The sequence below is a fragment of the Eptesicus fuscus genome, chromosome 10, assembly GCF_027574615.1.
Source record: "Eptesicus fuscus isolate TK198812 chromosome 10, DD_ASM_mEF_20220401, whole genome shotgun sequence".
Lineage (NCBI taxonomy): Eukaryota > Metazoa > Chordata > Mammalia > Chiroptera > Vespertilionidae > Eptesicus > Eptesicus fuscus.
Window position 1 is genome coordinate 76714002 of NC_072482.1, and position 17153 is coordinate 76731154.

The window sequence follows — 17153 nt, forward strand, 5'->3', positions numbered from 1 at the left end:
ATGTACTCAAATAGCAGTGAACCTCAAAAGGGAAGAGGACAAGACTGATTGCTTTGCTCCAAGCTGGCTCCTTAACTCTTTTTTTTTTTTTAAAGACACTTTCCATTTTCTTTCTTTCTTTTTAAAAAAAATAATATTTTATTGATTTTTTACAGAGAGGAAGGGAGAGGGATAGAGAGTCAGAAACATCGATGAGAGAGAAACATCGATCAGCTGCCTCCTGCACACCCCCTACTGGGTATGTGCCTGCAACCAAGGTACATGCCCTTGACCGGAATCGAACCTGGGACCCTTGAGTCTGCAGGCTGATGCTCTATCCACTGAGCCAAGCCGGTTAGGGCAGGCTCCTTAACTCTTTAAAAATAGCAATTTAGGACCTATTTGTGAACAACTTTATATGAGTATTTTTTGTACTTGGTTTACTTGGGTTGGTATGATACATTATATTTAAGTTCCTTGAACATTGTGGAGTTCCTAATGTGTATGAATGACTGAGGCTTTGTAAATTAAGGAACGTTTGTGTGAATAAAGTTATTTGATGGGGTAAAAAAAAAAAAGCAATTTAAGTTCTAACCTCCCCCTCACACGAATCTGTCATCTACATAATTAACCTTTTGCACTCGGATGTCGAGATTAAAATTACTCTTTGAATGTATCAATAATTTGAAATATAAAAAAATCCAAATAAATAAGTTTGTATGAAAAGAAACTCCAGTTTTTTATTCTACTGCCCCGCTTTGTAAAATCTGGGGTATTTAAAAAATTAAATCCCGAGTAGAATAAAGGAATCAAGAAAAAAGCAAGCGAGTGCAAAGGGTTAAAAGAGAAATGTTAAGTAGTTCTTTACAGAACCCAGAGGGTTTATTCAAAATGACTTATGGTCTCCCCTAGCAGAGATAGAAGTTACTGGCAATGTTGGAGTAGTAACATCTTCTGCTTCTAAAGAAATTAAGTTCTACCTCTTGGCAAACAATTGCGCTAATATTTGTAAAGCTGTATTTTATTTATTTTACTTTTAAAAATATATTTTTAATGATTTCAGAGAGGGAGGGAGAGATGAAACATCAATGATGAGAGAATCATTCATTGGCATGCCCCCTACTGGGGATTGAGCCCACAACCCGGGCATGTGGCCTTGACCTGAATCAAACCTGGGACCCTTTAGTCTGCAGGCTGATGTTCTATCCACTGAGCCAAACTGGCTAGAGCTGTAAAGCTTTCTTTGAAAATACGTTCACATTCATTTTCTCATCATAACATAACACAAATATGAATATGTTCTGAAATAAAAAGTTTTTTTGGTTTTTTTTTTAGTTACTCTTTGCCAGAACTCACAAAGAGCTCCCAAGAAAGATTAAGCCAGGACCAGGTACATACTTTGTGAGGCCCATTGCAAAACGAAAATTCAGAGTCATTTGTTAAAAAATTATTAAGAATTTCAAGAAGGTGGCTGCAAAGCATTGCAACAAGCGCAGGCCCTTTGGCGTCCAGGTCCCGTGTGACTGCACACATTGCACACCCAAGGTGCAGCCCTGAGCCAACCCATTGAGGTCACACCGAGTAGGAATAATTATAATTCAGGCATGACCCTGATGTCTTCTAGTGACCAGTTTGATACTCTATCTACATCTGGGGTTGTTGCCTTCCAAGGTTGTTCCATCAGTGCAGAATAAACTTTCACATTTTAAAAGAACACAAACAAGAAGTAGAGCCTTTAACACATGAGTAGATTTAAGCCAGAAGCATCTGAGAAGATTTTGGCCTCATCCTGTGAGTTCCTTAAAGAGATAGTAATCACGCCCCCTTCTTCCTGGTCTAAGAGGATTGGTTCGACTTGTTCTTTCAGTCAGATTTTACCAAGGATAAAAGAAAACCAAAGGGTGGTAAGGCCTCTTTTCAGTGGCTAGAATTCGAAACAAAACATGGACTGGGACAGCCTCAGGTTTTCCTGAGAGGTGGAAGGCATACCCAGTTTTCCACCTGAGCCTCTGATCCCACCCAGTGTGGTTGGGAGCATGCTCCTTGGGGCCACCGGTAACTCAGTGGTTGAGGGTTGCTTTGCAGTCGGTATATAATAGACTCAGAGCCTTCGGTGTTGCAGATGATGTAAACTTAAGTAAGCAGAGACCCCTGAGAGGACGGAGTGGTTTAGGCTCATTAAGCTGTTCAAATTTAGAAAGGCAGGGTTTATTTTTGCTTTAAAACAACAACAGGCCTTTTCAGACCCAATTCCCTTGAGACTAATTGTTAAGTTATTGAATAGTACCTGTCACATAGTTCAGGCTTTCTAGTTCTATATAAGCAGTCAGAGCAGTTAGAAAGAAAGTTCCATCAGGAAGGAGTTTAATTAACAATGGCATTGTCCACGATGCAACAGGTATGTGGAGAAGGGATTAACAAGGACAGCTCAGTCTTCTCTTCCTTGAGGTTTTCTTAAGAAGTAAATTGTCACACTGATAATGCAGTTGCATTGCTGGTCCATTGATTCTTCTTCTCTTTTTTTTTTTTTTTTTTTTTTTTGCATTTGGCTCATGTGCAGAGAGAATGTGTAGGAATGTGGAAGTTTTAAATGCAGGATTTAATATGAATTTGTAGTAAAAGGCAGAGTCCTCAAAATATGTGAACGTAATAATGTGCTGCCTTTAGGCGCTGCACCATGTTTCCTGGGGAGAAGATTTAGGGTCCTGGAACAGGTTACCTCTTCCCAAGTGGCTGAGTGAAGTATTTATCGCTGGTGTTTTACGTAAATGAAGAGAAGGGTAAGCTATCTGGGCTTTTTGCATACAATCCCATGCCTTTACTTTCTTAGAAGAAATCTTTTCCTTGTCAAAAGTATTATTGAATATGGTGTTCACCCTAACAAGGAAGAGAGGAAGGAGGAGAGGAAAATCACCTTTGATGGAGCTCATTATGTATCAGGCATTGTGCTAAGGCTGTTCATATGTATTATTTAATATATTAAGATTCATTAACATTTAATATTTAATAGACATTGGACAACTGAAAGAAATCAACAGCTTGGGAAAGAAAAAAAAAGAACTCAAGGAAAATAGAATGATTAGCTGGGAGAAAAAAGACTTTTTAAAGTCCCTTAGAAGTTTAAAAAGTGGTTGCTAAAGCAGAGGAATATTTAATATGGAAGCACTTACCAAATTTAATGATACGGTAAAAAGAAATGAGATAACATTAGAAAAATTAGAAAATGCTTTATTGATCATGGTCCTGAAAATCGATTACTTCCTTGGGGATTGCAGAAGACACTTTTATTTATTTATTTTTAAAATATATTTTTATTGATTTCAGAGAGGAAGAGAGAGAGAGAGAGAGAGAGAGAGATAGAGAGAGAGAGAGAGAGAGAGAAACATCAATGATGAGAATCATTGATCGGCTGCCTCCTGCACACCCACTACTGGGGATCAAGCCTACAACCCAGGCATGTGCCCTTGACCGGAATCGAACCAGGGACCCTTCAGTCTGCAGGCAGACATTCTATCCACTGAGCCAAACCAGCTAGGGTGACACTTTTATTTTAATAATTTAGTAGAATAAAGTTTAGATATGGTATTTATTCATAAGCTCAATGGACAAGCAATTCATTATGTCCCAAATCTTTTAATTTTTGTGCTTTTTGTAGAAACATAACAGTAATGGAGAAAAGGCCAGATTTTCCATTTAATTTTGTTGCAATTCATGTATCTATAGTCATAGGTTTAAAAAATTAGAAAAATGATAGTTGAAGAATAAAGTCTGAAATTATTGTTTTATGCATTTAGCTTTCACAGACAATCAATCTGAAAGGTGTGAAAGATATGGCTGTTGAAAGGTTTAAACTGATGATGGATGTCACATGCAAGAAACATGCCAAAATGCACTATGGAGAATGATGAATGGAATTTACTTAAAAGCACTGTTTGATGAGCTCACTAAATAGTCATCAATGTGTTTCTACCTGCTCCATAGCAAGTGTATGAGGAATACAAATGTATGCATCATATTATATGTTTCAAAGAATTTTATTACAGGTCTTAGAGTGGATTGGCTAACTTAAGTTCCCGAATGCTAAAAGGGAAGGGAGTTCAGCTCCGAACCCTATGATTTGAAGGTTAGAAGGACTGAGTAAGACTTTTCCAGAAGTGGAATGGCAGGTGATTAATAAAATCAGCCACTAAGCCAGGAACACAAAGAAATTTGTAATTAACTATTAAAATGCATTGTTGTTGTGAAGTTGCCGTTAGCACAAAAATATTGTGTGTGTGTGTGTGTGTGTGTACACCATTTTAATTAAAATAAAATTACTTGTTATTTCTCTTAGCTGTTGTTTCCAAGAAGTAAAGGTGATTTAAAAATAAACCAACACAATTTTCTTTGGTTCTCCTATGCTTTTTAAGGAGCATACTAAAGGTGATTTGAATCTTCCTTCTCATAAGACCGCCTTTTCTCCCAGCATTTTCTTTTGGGGTGATTTTTTTACTGGTCAGCAGGTGACTAACAGGAAATGACAAGCAGCTGAAGAACATTGTACCAAGATTGGGGGTGGCGGGGGGTGGGGAGGATTCCTTGTCTCTCATTTTCTCCCACCTTTTTTTTTCCCTGGGAGGATGCTAGGAGGAATAGGAGAGAAATGCTATACACATATTAAAAAATCCCTATGGTAGCTGCTGAGAAGAAATATAATTTGGAAATCAGTTGTACACATTTTAGAAATTGTGGGATAAAAATGTTTTGGCAAAAGCATTTACGTTTTTCAGAAATAAGTCTGCTGTTTCTATAAGTAACAGTTAAGGCATTAGTTGGCAGATCCCAAGTGCATTTTGGTAGCATTCCTATTATGTGGTTGTATCACCCTCATCCCTCCTTCTCCATCTTTAGTTCCAACGCTAAAATAGGTCTGTCTTACAATTTGGTCATTGGTTCTGCACAGGTGGGGATGTGACTCTAGAGCAGGAAGGAGAAGAAAGATAAAATTGCCTGGAATTCAACACTTAGAATCAGTTGGAGACAGCTTTTCATTTCAATCTGCATTCATTCTCCTGTAGCTAACTTGATTGCTTTCTTTATTTCTTTTTAAAGTCACTGCTTAAATTTGAGAACCAAGTGGGAAAGCTCCTTGGACTATTTGTGGCTAAAAGCACAGTCTTGGGGGACAACGAAACCAAAAACCCTCTCTTCTCCCACTCTGTCCTCTCTTCAACCCCCCATTTTTTTTTCTGTTGTGTTTCACAGACCCTGAGAGTGGCTTTCAAAGATCTTCAAAACTCCTCGTGCTTTTTCTTCACTTTCCTTTGAGCTTGGAATAGGCTTTTTTCCCCTTCTGCTCAAGTCCCCCACACCCATTGAGAGCCAGGTCAAAAGTTCCACCCTCACTGGGAATATGCTTATCTACCCCAGCCTGAAATTTTCTTCTGCACTTTTGATGTTTGATTTCACATTTTGCCTAGACCTCTCTTTGGTCAATTAATCATCACTGTTCCTTTTTTTTTTAACCTGTGATACAGGATCATTTTGTTTTTATGTGTTGATGTGTTTTGTCTCTTTAGTTGTTTTGTAGGCTTTTTGCAGCCATGGACTAGTTTATGCTTTTTTGTTCCTTTCACTGAGTCTTGTGCATTGGGCATTCAATAAACAGTTATGTGTGATGGTTCTCTTAAATCACACAGGCTGAGCTGGACTTACTGGTTTATCTATTAGTAATTGGTCAGGTCTGATATGTGTGAAGTCACTGATGGCCAGACACTTCCTGGAATATTAATAGTTATGGCCCAACCAGCGTGGCTCAGTGATTGAGTGTTGTTAACCTATGAACCAGGAGTTCACAGTTCAATTCCTGGTCAGGGCGCATGCCCAGGTTGTGGGCTCTGTCCCCTGTGTGGGGCGTGCAGGAGGCAGCCGCACAATGCTTCTCCCTCATCATTGATGTTTCTATCTCTCCCTCTCTTCCCCTCTGAAACCAATAAAAATATTAAAAAATAGTTATGCTTTGTGTCTAAAAGTGTTTTTATACGTGCTGAGTTTTGTATGCAAAATGAAGATACTGTGCCAAGACAAGGAGAGCACAAGCCGCTTGTTTTCATGTAGTGGCGATGGCTTGCTTTCCTAAAGCTCCCCCACCATCTGCTCTTAGCTCTCCGAGTGACCGCATGCAAGCACTTGTCAGGCTGTCATTGTTGCCTGTTGTTCATGGGGTTCCAGGGAGAGGCAGTATGGAGATGCACTGGCTCTTCACAGAGAAGAGAGGGTAGTACAGCTTTAGTTTTTGCCACCTCTGATTGAGCTGCTCTGGCTGGTGAGATGCTTAGCAAGCCTTCATGGTTGGCTGAAAAAGATGATCCTACCAGATCATTTGACATCCTTAAGTGATTCTTCTTCTTTCAAACAAGCATAGTGAAAATAATGGCACACATGAATAAAACTATTTTCAAATAATAACCTTCTGGTCCTGCAAAGCAATAGACCCCAATCAAATTAAGTCTGATTATATGTTGTCAACTCATCTGAGATAGTAGATATCTATTTTTTCCTATGTGTACAAGGAGGATCAATTATAATAAGTTCAATAATAAACTTCTTCCATCTCCTCCTCTTCCTCTTTTTCTACCTCCTCCTTCTCCTTCTTCTCCTCCTCCCTCCTCCTTCTCCTCTTTCTTTTTAATTTCAGGCCCTGGCATGAAGAGCTTACTAAATGTTGCTGGTATAATTTGAATAAAGGACTGTATACACAATGATCATTTAAGTTCATTAGAATTCTATGACATTGAAAATAAATATTAAGATAAATAAATGAGAAAGATCATAACTAATATTTCAGCATAAATTATCTTCCTTGAGTCTTTTATGTCTTTCTTGAGTTTTTCTATGAAAACTATATAAAATGTAGAACATTTTATCTATTATCTGACAAAATTCCCTGTGTTCTTGCTTTTTCTGAAGGATACATTCAATTGCTCTGAATATGGAAATGGATCTTGCCCAGAAGACAAAAGGCCACCGGGTGTCCGAGTCGCCATGTATTCGCTGATGGTGGGAGCCATATTCATCACGGTGTTTGGCAATCTTGCCATGATAATTTCCATTTCCTACTTCAAGCAGCTTCACACTCCAACCAACTTCCTCATCCTCTCCATGGCGGTCACTGATTTCCTCCTGGGGTTCACCATCATGCCTTACAGTATGATCAGATCGGTGGAGAATTGCTGGTACTTTGGGCTTACATTTTGCAAGATTCATTATAGTTTTGACTTGATGCTTAGCATAACGTCCATTTTCCATCTTTGCTCGGTGGCCATTGATCGATTTTATGCCATCTGTTACCCTTTACGATATTCCACCAAAATGACGATTCCAGTCATTAAACGGTTGCTACTTCTCTGCTGGTCAATTCCAGGAGCATTTGCATTCGGGGTGGTCTTCTCAGAAGCCTATGCTGATGGAATAGAGGGCTATGATATCTTGGTGGCTTGTTCCAGTTCCTGCCCAGTGATGTTCAATAAGTTATGGGGAACCACAATGTTTGTGGCAGGTTTCTTCACGCCTGGGTCTGTGATGGTGGGGATTTATGGCAAAATCTTTGCAGTATCCAGAAAACATGCTCATGCAATCAATAACTTACCAGAAAATCAAAATAATCAAATGAGGAAAGATAAAAAAGCAGCCAAAACTTTGGGCATAGTGATGGGTGTTTTCTTATTATGTTGGTTTCCCTGTTTCTTCACAATTTTATTGGATCCCTTTTTGAACTTCTCTACTCCTGTAGTTTTGTTTGATGCCTTGACATGGTTTGGCTATTTTAATTCTACATGTAATCCCTTAATATATGGCTTCTTCTATCCCTGGTTTCGCAGAGCACTTAAGTACATTTTGCTGGGTAAAGTTTTCAGCTCACATTTCTATAACACTAACTTATTTACTCAAAAAGAAACCGAATAGACTTGTTCTGTATGAGTGATTCAAAAAAAAAGAAATGGAACTAAGAAGAATGAAGTCGCTTAAAGTGTGTGTACGTGTACGTGTACGTGTACGTGTACGTGTACGTGTATGTGTATGTGTATGTGTATGTGTATGTGTATGTGTATGTGTATGTGTATGTGTGTGTGATTTTGGCTATCATGGAAAGCTCTTAGCTCCTAAGGCTTGCAGAGGAAAAAAGAGGAATCTTCTCTTTTAACTAAAAATCCCTCCTTTTCAGAATGATTCATATGCCCACCACTTCCAGGTAGAGAAAAAAAAGTGTCAGAAAGGCGAGAAGCTGCGGAAAAGCCAGGGAGGGGATGAAGAGGAAGGGATAAAAAAGCAAGCTAAGCTTGAGGATTGCTGCCCTCTTTCAGCACCACACACACTTCGTGTGGTATTTCCATTTACCTTTTCTTCTTCAGTGTCTGAGCAGATGTATTGTGACACATCAACAATTAAAAATTATAGGTAAATAAATACCAAATTAACCATTTCAAAAACGCATACTCTGTCAGAAATCAGTCATTGGTTAGCTGAGAGTTAAACTTTGACTAGATTTTACTGTTGTGAGATTAAATGTTCTTTTTAAATGAAAGAAGAAACAGAAACTGTGTAACTGAGGCCACAGATTTAACCAACGTTTTCATTTATGTATCATTTTAATTATAGCAATTTCTATTTTGTTAGCAGGAGACTTCTATTCAGGGCCTTCTTTTCTTCTTCAGGCTTATCCACATTTTGCATTGCTAATTGGTATCCTGATTTTAAATATATATATATGTATATATAGTTGTTCCAAATACATTATCAAGTTCCTGAATGCAAGACTTTTTTGTTGCAATTTATGGTTATCATTTTCTTTAAAATGATTGTGTCATATTGGATTAGCAGTTACATTTTCTGTTTCATGAAATAATTAAAATAACTAATATAAAAGTAAGTATAAAAGTTGTTTTTTATTCCCTTTTGCTTATTATTTATCTATCTTTCTATCTATCTATCTATCTATCTATCTATCTATCATCTAGCTATCTATTTGTGTGTGGGGGGATAACGTGTGTATGTGTTTGAATAATAGAATAGTGAGAGAAGAAAACAAAGAAGAACATTAATATTTGTAGGGTGGGGAGGCCTCAAGTTATATTGTATTTGTTATTCGGTGTCTTTTTAACTGTAAGTTGAAACTCATTAATAACTTGTGAAATTGATTTTGTTGTCAGCAGCAAGTGGTGTGCTATTTGATGACTTTCTTGGTGTATATTAAAAATAATCTTCATTTAGCTAATTTCAAGCTATGAATGTAATGTCAGATGCCTCTCAAAATTTTTGAAAAGTTAACCTATTCTTATAAGTGAATATGAGTGGTTCCAACATATTACTGGATGCAGATAACATTTTTAATTAAAAGCAAACTAGAATAGAAGAAAATAGATAATCTAAAATATATCACTTGCACCGAGAGTAAATATTGCCTTATACATTTTTAATATTATTTATATACTAGAGGCCCGATGCACAAAATCTGTGCAAGAGTAGGCATTCCTTCCCCCTGCTGCTGGCACCGGCTTCCCTTCGGCACCCGGGACCTGGGCTTCCCTTGCAGCCCTGGCTTCATCCAGAAGGTCATCTAGAAGGACATCTGATCTAATTAGCATATTACAATTCTATTATTATAGATGTACTAGAGGCCTGGTGCACAAATTTGTGCACCAGTGGGGTCCCTCAGCCTGGCCTGCAGGTTCAGGCTGAGACCAGCTCTCTGACATCCCCTGAGGGGACCTGGATTGTAAGAGAGTGCAGGCCAGGCCAAGGGACCCCACTGGTGCACGATCAGGGCTGGGGAGGGATGCAGGAGGTTGGCCAGCCAGGGAGGGGCCACGGGAGGGCTCCAGGGCATGTCTGGCCCATCTTGCTCAGTCCCAATCTGCCAGACCCCAGCAGCAAGCTAATCTACTTGTAGGAGCATCTTCCCCCAGTAGTCAGTGCACATCATAGTGAGCAGTTGAGCAGCCTTAGCATATCATTAGTATATTACACTTTGATTGGTTGAATGGATGAATGAATGACCAGACACTTAGCATATTAGGCTTTTATTATATAGGACTAGAGGCCCTGGTGCACAAAATTCGTGCACGGGGGAGGGGGGGTGTCCCTCAGCCCAGCCTGCACCCTCTCCAATCTGGTACCCTTCGAGGGATGTCCGACTGCCCGTTTAGGCCCAATCCTACTAAACAGGCAGTCGGACATCCCTCTCACAATCCAGGACTGCTAGCTCCCAACTGCTTGCCTGGCTGCCTTCCTGATTGCCCTTAACTACTTCTGCCTGTCAGCCTGATCACCTCCTAACCACTCCCATGCCAGCCTGATTGATGCCTAACTGCTCCCCTGCCAGCCTGGTCACCCCTAACTGCCCTCCCCTGCAGGCCTGGTCCACTCCAACTGCCCTTCCCTGCAGGCCTAGTCACCCCCAACTTCCCTCCTCTGCCAGCCTGGTCACCCCCAACTGCCCACCCTTGCAGGCCTGGTCTCTCCCAACTGCCCTCCCCTGCTGGCCTGATCACCCACAACTGCCCTCCCCTGCTGGCCTGATCTTGCCCTCCCCTGCTGGCCATCTTGTGTCCACATGGGGGCAGCCATCTTGTGTGTTGAAGTGACAGTCAATTTGCATATTACTCTTTTATTAGATAGGATATGTTTTGTGTATATGTTTTTGCATATGTAAGTAAACTGTTTCACCAAAATACTTTTTGTTTAATTTCTTCATTTACAACATTTCAATGAACAAGTTAATTTTTTCTCTTTGTGGAAAACTTTACACAATTGCCCACAAATTTGCTTTGGCCTTAGTCCATTGCACAGATCACAATTAAACAGTGATCATTCAGCTGTCAGTTTAAGTGTTAGTCTTGCCCAGCTGCCCCTAATGGGCCTGCACATGTTGTCTACTGCCTTCCATCAGTCCCTTCCCTACAGCTTGTAGGGTAGCCGTGGAATAGTAGAGCTTTTTTGAAATGGTGAAAGAGACTACAAGTACAAAATAAATGGAAAAAAGAGAATTTTCAAGAACAGAGAAATTAAAGCCAGATACTTTTATGAGACTTAATATGGTTTATTGGATACTATTGAGTATTTTTTTTAGTAATTTTTCTTAATGAAATGGTTGTGTTTTGGAATTTAAACATATACTTAAAGACTTTTTGTTTTTATTTTAAGAGGCCAATTACTAAGAAATGAATAAAATCACTTGGCTGGAGTGATTCAATAGTTGAGCATTGACCAATGAACTAGGAGGTCATGGTTTGATTCCTGGTCAGGGCACATGCCTGGATTGCAGGCTCAGTCTCTGATAGGGGGCTATGCAGGAGGTAGTTGATCAATGATTCTCTATCATCATTGATGTTTCTCTCTCTCCCTCTCCCTTCCTCTCTGAAGTCAATAAAAGTATATATTTTTAAAAGAAATGAGTAAAATATATTTTAGCCTTACTGTAAAGTAGAATTATTTTGAATTAATGTTTATTAAATTTATCTCTCAATTCATTAATATATGACTTTAGAAAATAAAGATAAGTAGCTTGGTGTAAGGTTGCCTGCTGACATTTATTGGAAAGGAGTTTATGGCTGTCCTTTTTACAGAACGATGATGTTTGTGATGGTGGTTATTGTTTGTGCTGGTGCTTACAGATGAAATAAAAAATTGGTAGTCCTATGTGGACCATAACGTTTCTTATGATTTTTCTCTTCTTGTGTTAGAATTCTATTTGTACTCTAAAGCATTATTCAAACAGCCCCTCAGTAAAGTTCTGCTCATTTTCTCTGTACCTTTTCATGGTACGTTTTAGTTTCATAGTGTAGTGGTCCTGCCTTGTCTGCTAGTGAAAGAGTGATCCTGCCTCCTATGAGCTCTCTGCCTTCCATCACTCACCCTGCTTTTGTCTCCCAGAGTCAGTCATGTCTCCACTCCACACCCAGAATTGTACAGGAAGATAGCGACGATGAAAATGAACCTGGGGAGATCAGCGAGTTGTCCTGCATTATACAGCTAACTCTGGAAGCAGGACTAGAGCCCAGCTCTCTTGTCATTTACTGAACTAGTATTTTAAAGATTTGTGACCCTTGGGCTTTTTGTTTCCACTTTTTTCTTTTTTTAAAACTAAGGATTTTAGTCAAACTGGTACAAATCACTGAGGCAAAAATACTCTCCTCCCCCCATCACAAAATATTCACATTATATTTGGGAATCAAAGTATAAACAGAAATCTCTTATTCCTCATTTGGCTGTCAGCCAACATTTAATTCAGCTGATACGTTCCTATGTATTTTTAATATGCAGAAGTTTCAGCACCTTATCATCCTAGAGCGAAACCCAAGAGACTATGAAATCACTATAAATTGTTGTCCCTCATTTGGAAAAAAAGAAACTGAAAACTATCTGGGACATTAAAAATACAAAGAGCATTTCAATATCCCCCAGGAAAGAGAGTTAAAAGAGCAATCCCGCTGGGCCTCTGCAGTTAGTTCCGCTCTGGAGCTCCTGGGTCTGAGTTCCTGACTCCAGGTCTCTTGAGAGCACGGCAAACTTACATGAACCAGGTGTCTCACTGCTCAACACTGCACTTCTTGGAATTTCCTGAACGCGTGCCTGCAAAGCCACCAGAACAGCTGCAATGATTCACAGCGAGCTTTTCAGGAGAGGGAAGGTACTGGGTCAATAAAAAGAATTGAAAATGGACTATTTTTTTAAAAAATTATTAATGTATTCTCTTCTTAAAGGTAATTGAACAATGATAATTAAATTTTAAAGAGGATCAGAAATTGTTACAAGTAGGATGCAATAGAAAAGGGAGGTGGTTTGTTTTTTTCCTAATCAGAAAATAATTATTATTATCATATTTAGGTGAAAGGTCTTACATTTTCCATCAAAATTCCTTTGGCAATTTGTAAATTTCTATATAGTGACGATATAAAATGTTTTTTGCAATGTACAAGAACTATGAACAAGTAAATGTAAGGTACTTATGAATTTAATAATGTGTAAATGCACTTTTCTCTTTGATATTATATCTTAATTTAAAAATCTCATTATGTACGACTTCATTCACTGTCAGATACTACATATTTTAGTTTTGGTATTTTTTCTCTTGCAAGCAGCATTGACTTTAAATATTCTGCTTCTCTTTGCTCCTCAGGTTAATCCCTCATTTCAGATGGAAAGAGTCCCCAAACTGAAAATTAAATTTCTCTACTGTCATGAATTGTTCTTGACTTTAATGGGCATACAAATAATGTAGACATCTTGCTAAAACGTACATTTTGCGATGGGCCTGAGATTTTACATTTCCAAAAATGTCCCCAGAAAATGATGATATGGCTGGTCTATGGGCCAGATGTTCATTAGCAAGGACTAGATGGGGGAAACTGCAAACAGATGATGCCACAGATGTTCTCGTTGGCCACATAGATCAGAAGTGAATTGTTGCCCAGTGTTAGCGATGGGAAGGGGTGCTGGGGGGTCCACTGGAACAGAAGCCAAAAGACCTGGATGATAATGTTGGTTTCAGCATTTAGTAGCAACAGCTACCTTGCGATCTTACGTATTTCATATACATGGAACAGTTGGGAGGACACAGTGAAATGTACCTCTTGAGTAATTTAGAAACTGTAAGACACCCAGAATTTTTATTGTTGACTAGGTGTCGTTTAAAATGCTGTATGTTTGAAAGAAAACTTACTAGCTACTTTCTAAGTAGCATTTACTCTTTTCCTAATAATTTTATCTTTTCCAACCAGGTGTCTCTAATACCATGACACTAGATACCTATTAACCAGGTTACATGGTGTGTTGGAATTAATTTCTTTCCATTTGCTTCAACTGTTCTATGTTCAATGTTTCAAAGGTTAGATGGCTAGTGATATGTTATCTCAGTAACAGTAAATTTCTTGAGAAATTTCTGGTTAAGATAAGGCAGTTTTTAAAAAAAATGCTGAGTCAGATGAAAGAAACAAAGGCATTTTAAATCAATGCCAGCTATCAGATGAGGAAATGAAAGATCTCTAAGAGCTTTGGCCACCCCAATAGTCTATAATATTATGAGATTAACTCCAACTGGGAGAGTCAAAATATTTTTCTGGAAAAAAATGATACGTGAACTGAGCCTTGAGGTAGTCACAGATGAAAGGATTGGCAAGAAGGTGGAGGAAAGGGAGTTACCGAAGCCAGAGGGGACATTTGTAGAGGCCACTGTGGCCACAGGCGGCTGGAGTGTTGTAGACGGAAGGGAAGAAAGGCTACAAGAAGGGTTTCCATGCAAATAAATGCTGACAGACACGTTTATCATATACAAGACGGTGTTCTGCTGTCCTTTTCACTGTGTCCACTCAACAAAAAGTACAGGGTGGGGCCAAGTAGGTTTACAGTTGTATGTACATGAAACGTAGTTTATTTTTGTGTTATTAATTATTGTATCATTTTCCATATGAACAACTGTAGGCCTGCTTTTGCCCTACCCTGCATATGTAGTCTTAAAAAAGATTTATTTAGATCATTTTTGTTTTGTTTTGTTTCTTACTTCTAACATTCTCTGATACTTAGTTTTAGTAAAGATCTTCTCTTCTGCTAGTTTTCCAGTGATGCTAGTGTACAGCTAATCACACCAATGATGCCTTGCTTCGCTTTTACCTCTCCCTCTTTCAGGCCCTGCGCTCTGAAACGGAGGTTGCTCGGCCTGGTCTGTGAGTGGAGTCACTGTCCCTTTCTCCCAGCTGCTTTTACGAAGGCAACAGTTTCAAGAAGGCATCTCTGCTCGATGCCACCTGCCATGTGGCTTGTGGGGCTTACCTGTGAACTGTAAGTATGTGGAATACATGTCAATTACATGCCAGATACTATGTTTACATTTTGATGTCACGATGTGTAAATTAACATAGATAGTTACAAAGTAGATTTATAGAAGCAATCATTTTCTTCTGTTTATTTCAGTTTTTAGTGCTACACTTGAATATAGTCAACTTATTGTCATCCCTCAAGTGGCTTTGAAGTAGTCTTTGCAATTGCAGTCTTTAAATATTCATTATCATCTATATTAGATATTAGAGAAGAATCAGAAAAGATACAATATAAGGAGTTTTCATAAATTTCAAACCTTTGCTTATCTTTTTTATTATACTACATATACCACTTACAGATTTGTAATAAGATACTAGTCTACATTTTGAAATTACTTATGAAATTGTACTGCCACCCTGTTGTTTTTATTTAGCAAGTTTAATAAAAAAATCAATACAAATTTTCTCTTTGGATGGAATTTGCTTTTAGGCTAAGAATGATTTTGGAGCTTTAAAAATATAATTTGTATTTAAGAATTTACTATAGCCTAAGGTCAATTTTTAAATAGATTATATAAAATTTGACATTACCTTGTGACCGGTGGTAAGAGAAATGATGCAATAATCACTGTTAATGGTAGTTCTGGGTCTTTAAATGAGTGCTGGTTTCATAAGAAACTCTTGCTCCTACACAGCACATCCTGAGCAGGCCTTCAGAAGTGGTCAGAGGGGCTAGTTTGAAATTTTATGTGGTTCTCTTAAGCAATTATCTAATCAGCTAAATTTCTTTAGATTTTAGCCTTAAATTCCAAGAGTACGGGGCAATCAGAATTTAAGGAGAAAAAGAAAGCACATTACTAATGGAAATTATCCACCTTTGTGCTTAAATAGAAAATTTTAAAAGTTTGTTTCTTATTACATTTAATGTGAATCAGTATACTACACTAATTGCTCATATTTTCCTTTGCTGATCCTTCTTATCTGATGGTTTTTCAAGAAATAAAAATAAGAAAAATTATAATTTGGATTGATTTACATATCTGTCCATACATACATATAGAGGTAGCAAAGGCAACTTTACAGTAGAGCTCAGTTCTAGAAGAGGGGAATATGTTTTATAGAAATGGTGACACTTGTGTTAGTTGGTAACTTAAAGATAACATGTGAATGTATTTGCCTCCTTCTGTTAGAACCATGGATTGTAAGTTACTATTATCTACTACATCGTATATGCCATTCATATTTCCAAGCTATAACAATTAGATTCTGAACCTAGAGTTTGCTGTTGGGCCAACTCTTCCTCCTACAGAACTAAATGTGTTGAGCTCTTTGAAATGCCTCTTCAGTAAGCTTTAGCTCCTGAATATAATCTTGCATTGAAAGTCTGACTCATAATTTTTTATGAGTATGATATGCCAACCTTTGTATTAGTCAGTGCTTGAAGTTGAAATGTGAGGGGGGTGGAAAGGAAAAGACCCTCAGGAGTAATTATTAATACTTGAACATTTTTGACATACAAAAATGGCAATTCAATATACTAGATAACATGAAAGTCTCAACAAAGGGCAAAATTGAAGGAAATGCCAGAATTCTTACAAGAAAAAGCAGGGAGGAAGATCAAAATAGTGCAAATAGCCATAAATATCTTCATAGACAACTTCCAAACTTATAAGCAAGTTATCAAGCCAAAGTTTATTTGAAAATCAGATTTTTAGAAATCAAAATATAGTTTTAAAATCTGGTTAATGTGGGTTTCATTGAGTGCTTACCAGAGAGATGCCTTTCATATGTTCTTTCTGATCTCTGAATCAAGAAGTAGGCTATATTATCTTTAATTTATAAAGCAAAGAGCTGAGGCTTAGAGACATTTTTCCAAACTAATATGGTTGCCAAGTGGTGGAACCAATTATGAAACACAGGTCTGCCTGATTTCAAAGCCGTACTGTGGAATGTATGTTAGCCACTAGGCTGGAAACAACATCACATGACAAATCTTTATAAACATTCTACTTGAGGTTTTTCCAGTTCTGAAAATATATGAAGCTTCCTTTCTATAAACATAAGTGTGCATGGTGGAAGATTTGATCTCAGGTTGAAACACCTCATAGAATCCTCCCGATCCCGAAAAATAGATTGAGCAGTTACTCGTATGCAATAGCCATGTAAGGTTGTTTCAATGTCATGGCTGTGATCATTAAGATCATATGGGCAATTGAGGTGTGGCAGTTTCCTGGGTTATAATATACTTTAACTGCATATATGTTCATGCAGTTAAACTCAGATACTCTCAAAAATGAAAGAAAATACTGTGGTGGAGATCACAGACTTACAATTAAATTTATACAGCATATGTAATTGTAAGTCTGTGATCTCCACCACAGT

The 17153-nt window shown here is 38.1% G+C and overlaps 1 protein-coding gene across 1 annotated transcript; it reads left to right on the forward strand.

The window, feature by feature from the left end:
* Window positions 1-1671: 1671 nt before the first annotated feature.
* LOC103305586 (trace amine-associated receptor 2) lies at window positions 1672-7923 on the forward strand. The gene is made up of 3 exons (XM_028140904.2): window positions 1672-1705; window positions 1954-1955; window positions 6928-7923. The coding sequence occupies exon 3, from the start codon at window positions 7003-7005 to the stop codon at window positions 7921-7923; it is 921 nt and encodes a 306-aa protein (XP_027996705.1). The 5' UTR covers window positions 1672-1705; window positions 1954-1955; window positions 6928-7002.
* Window positions 7924-17153: the final 9230 nt, after the last annotated feature.

Bases quoted from the DNA above. Each gene is read 5' to 3' on its own strand.
- LOC103305586 (XM_028140904.2), top strand. From the start codon at position 7,003: ATGTATTCGCTGATGGTGGGAGCCATATTCATCACGGTGTTTGGCAAT.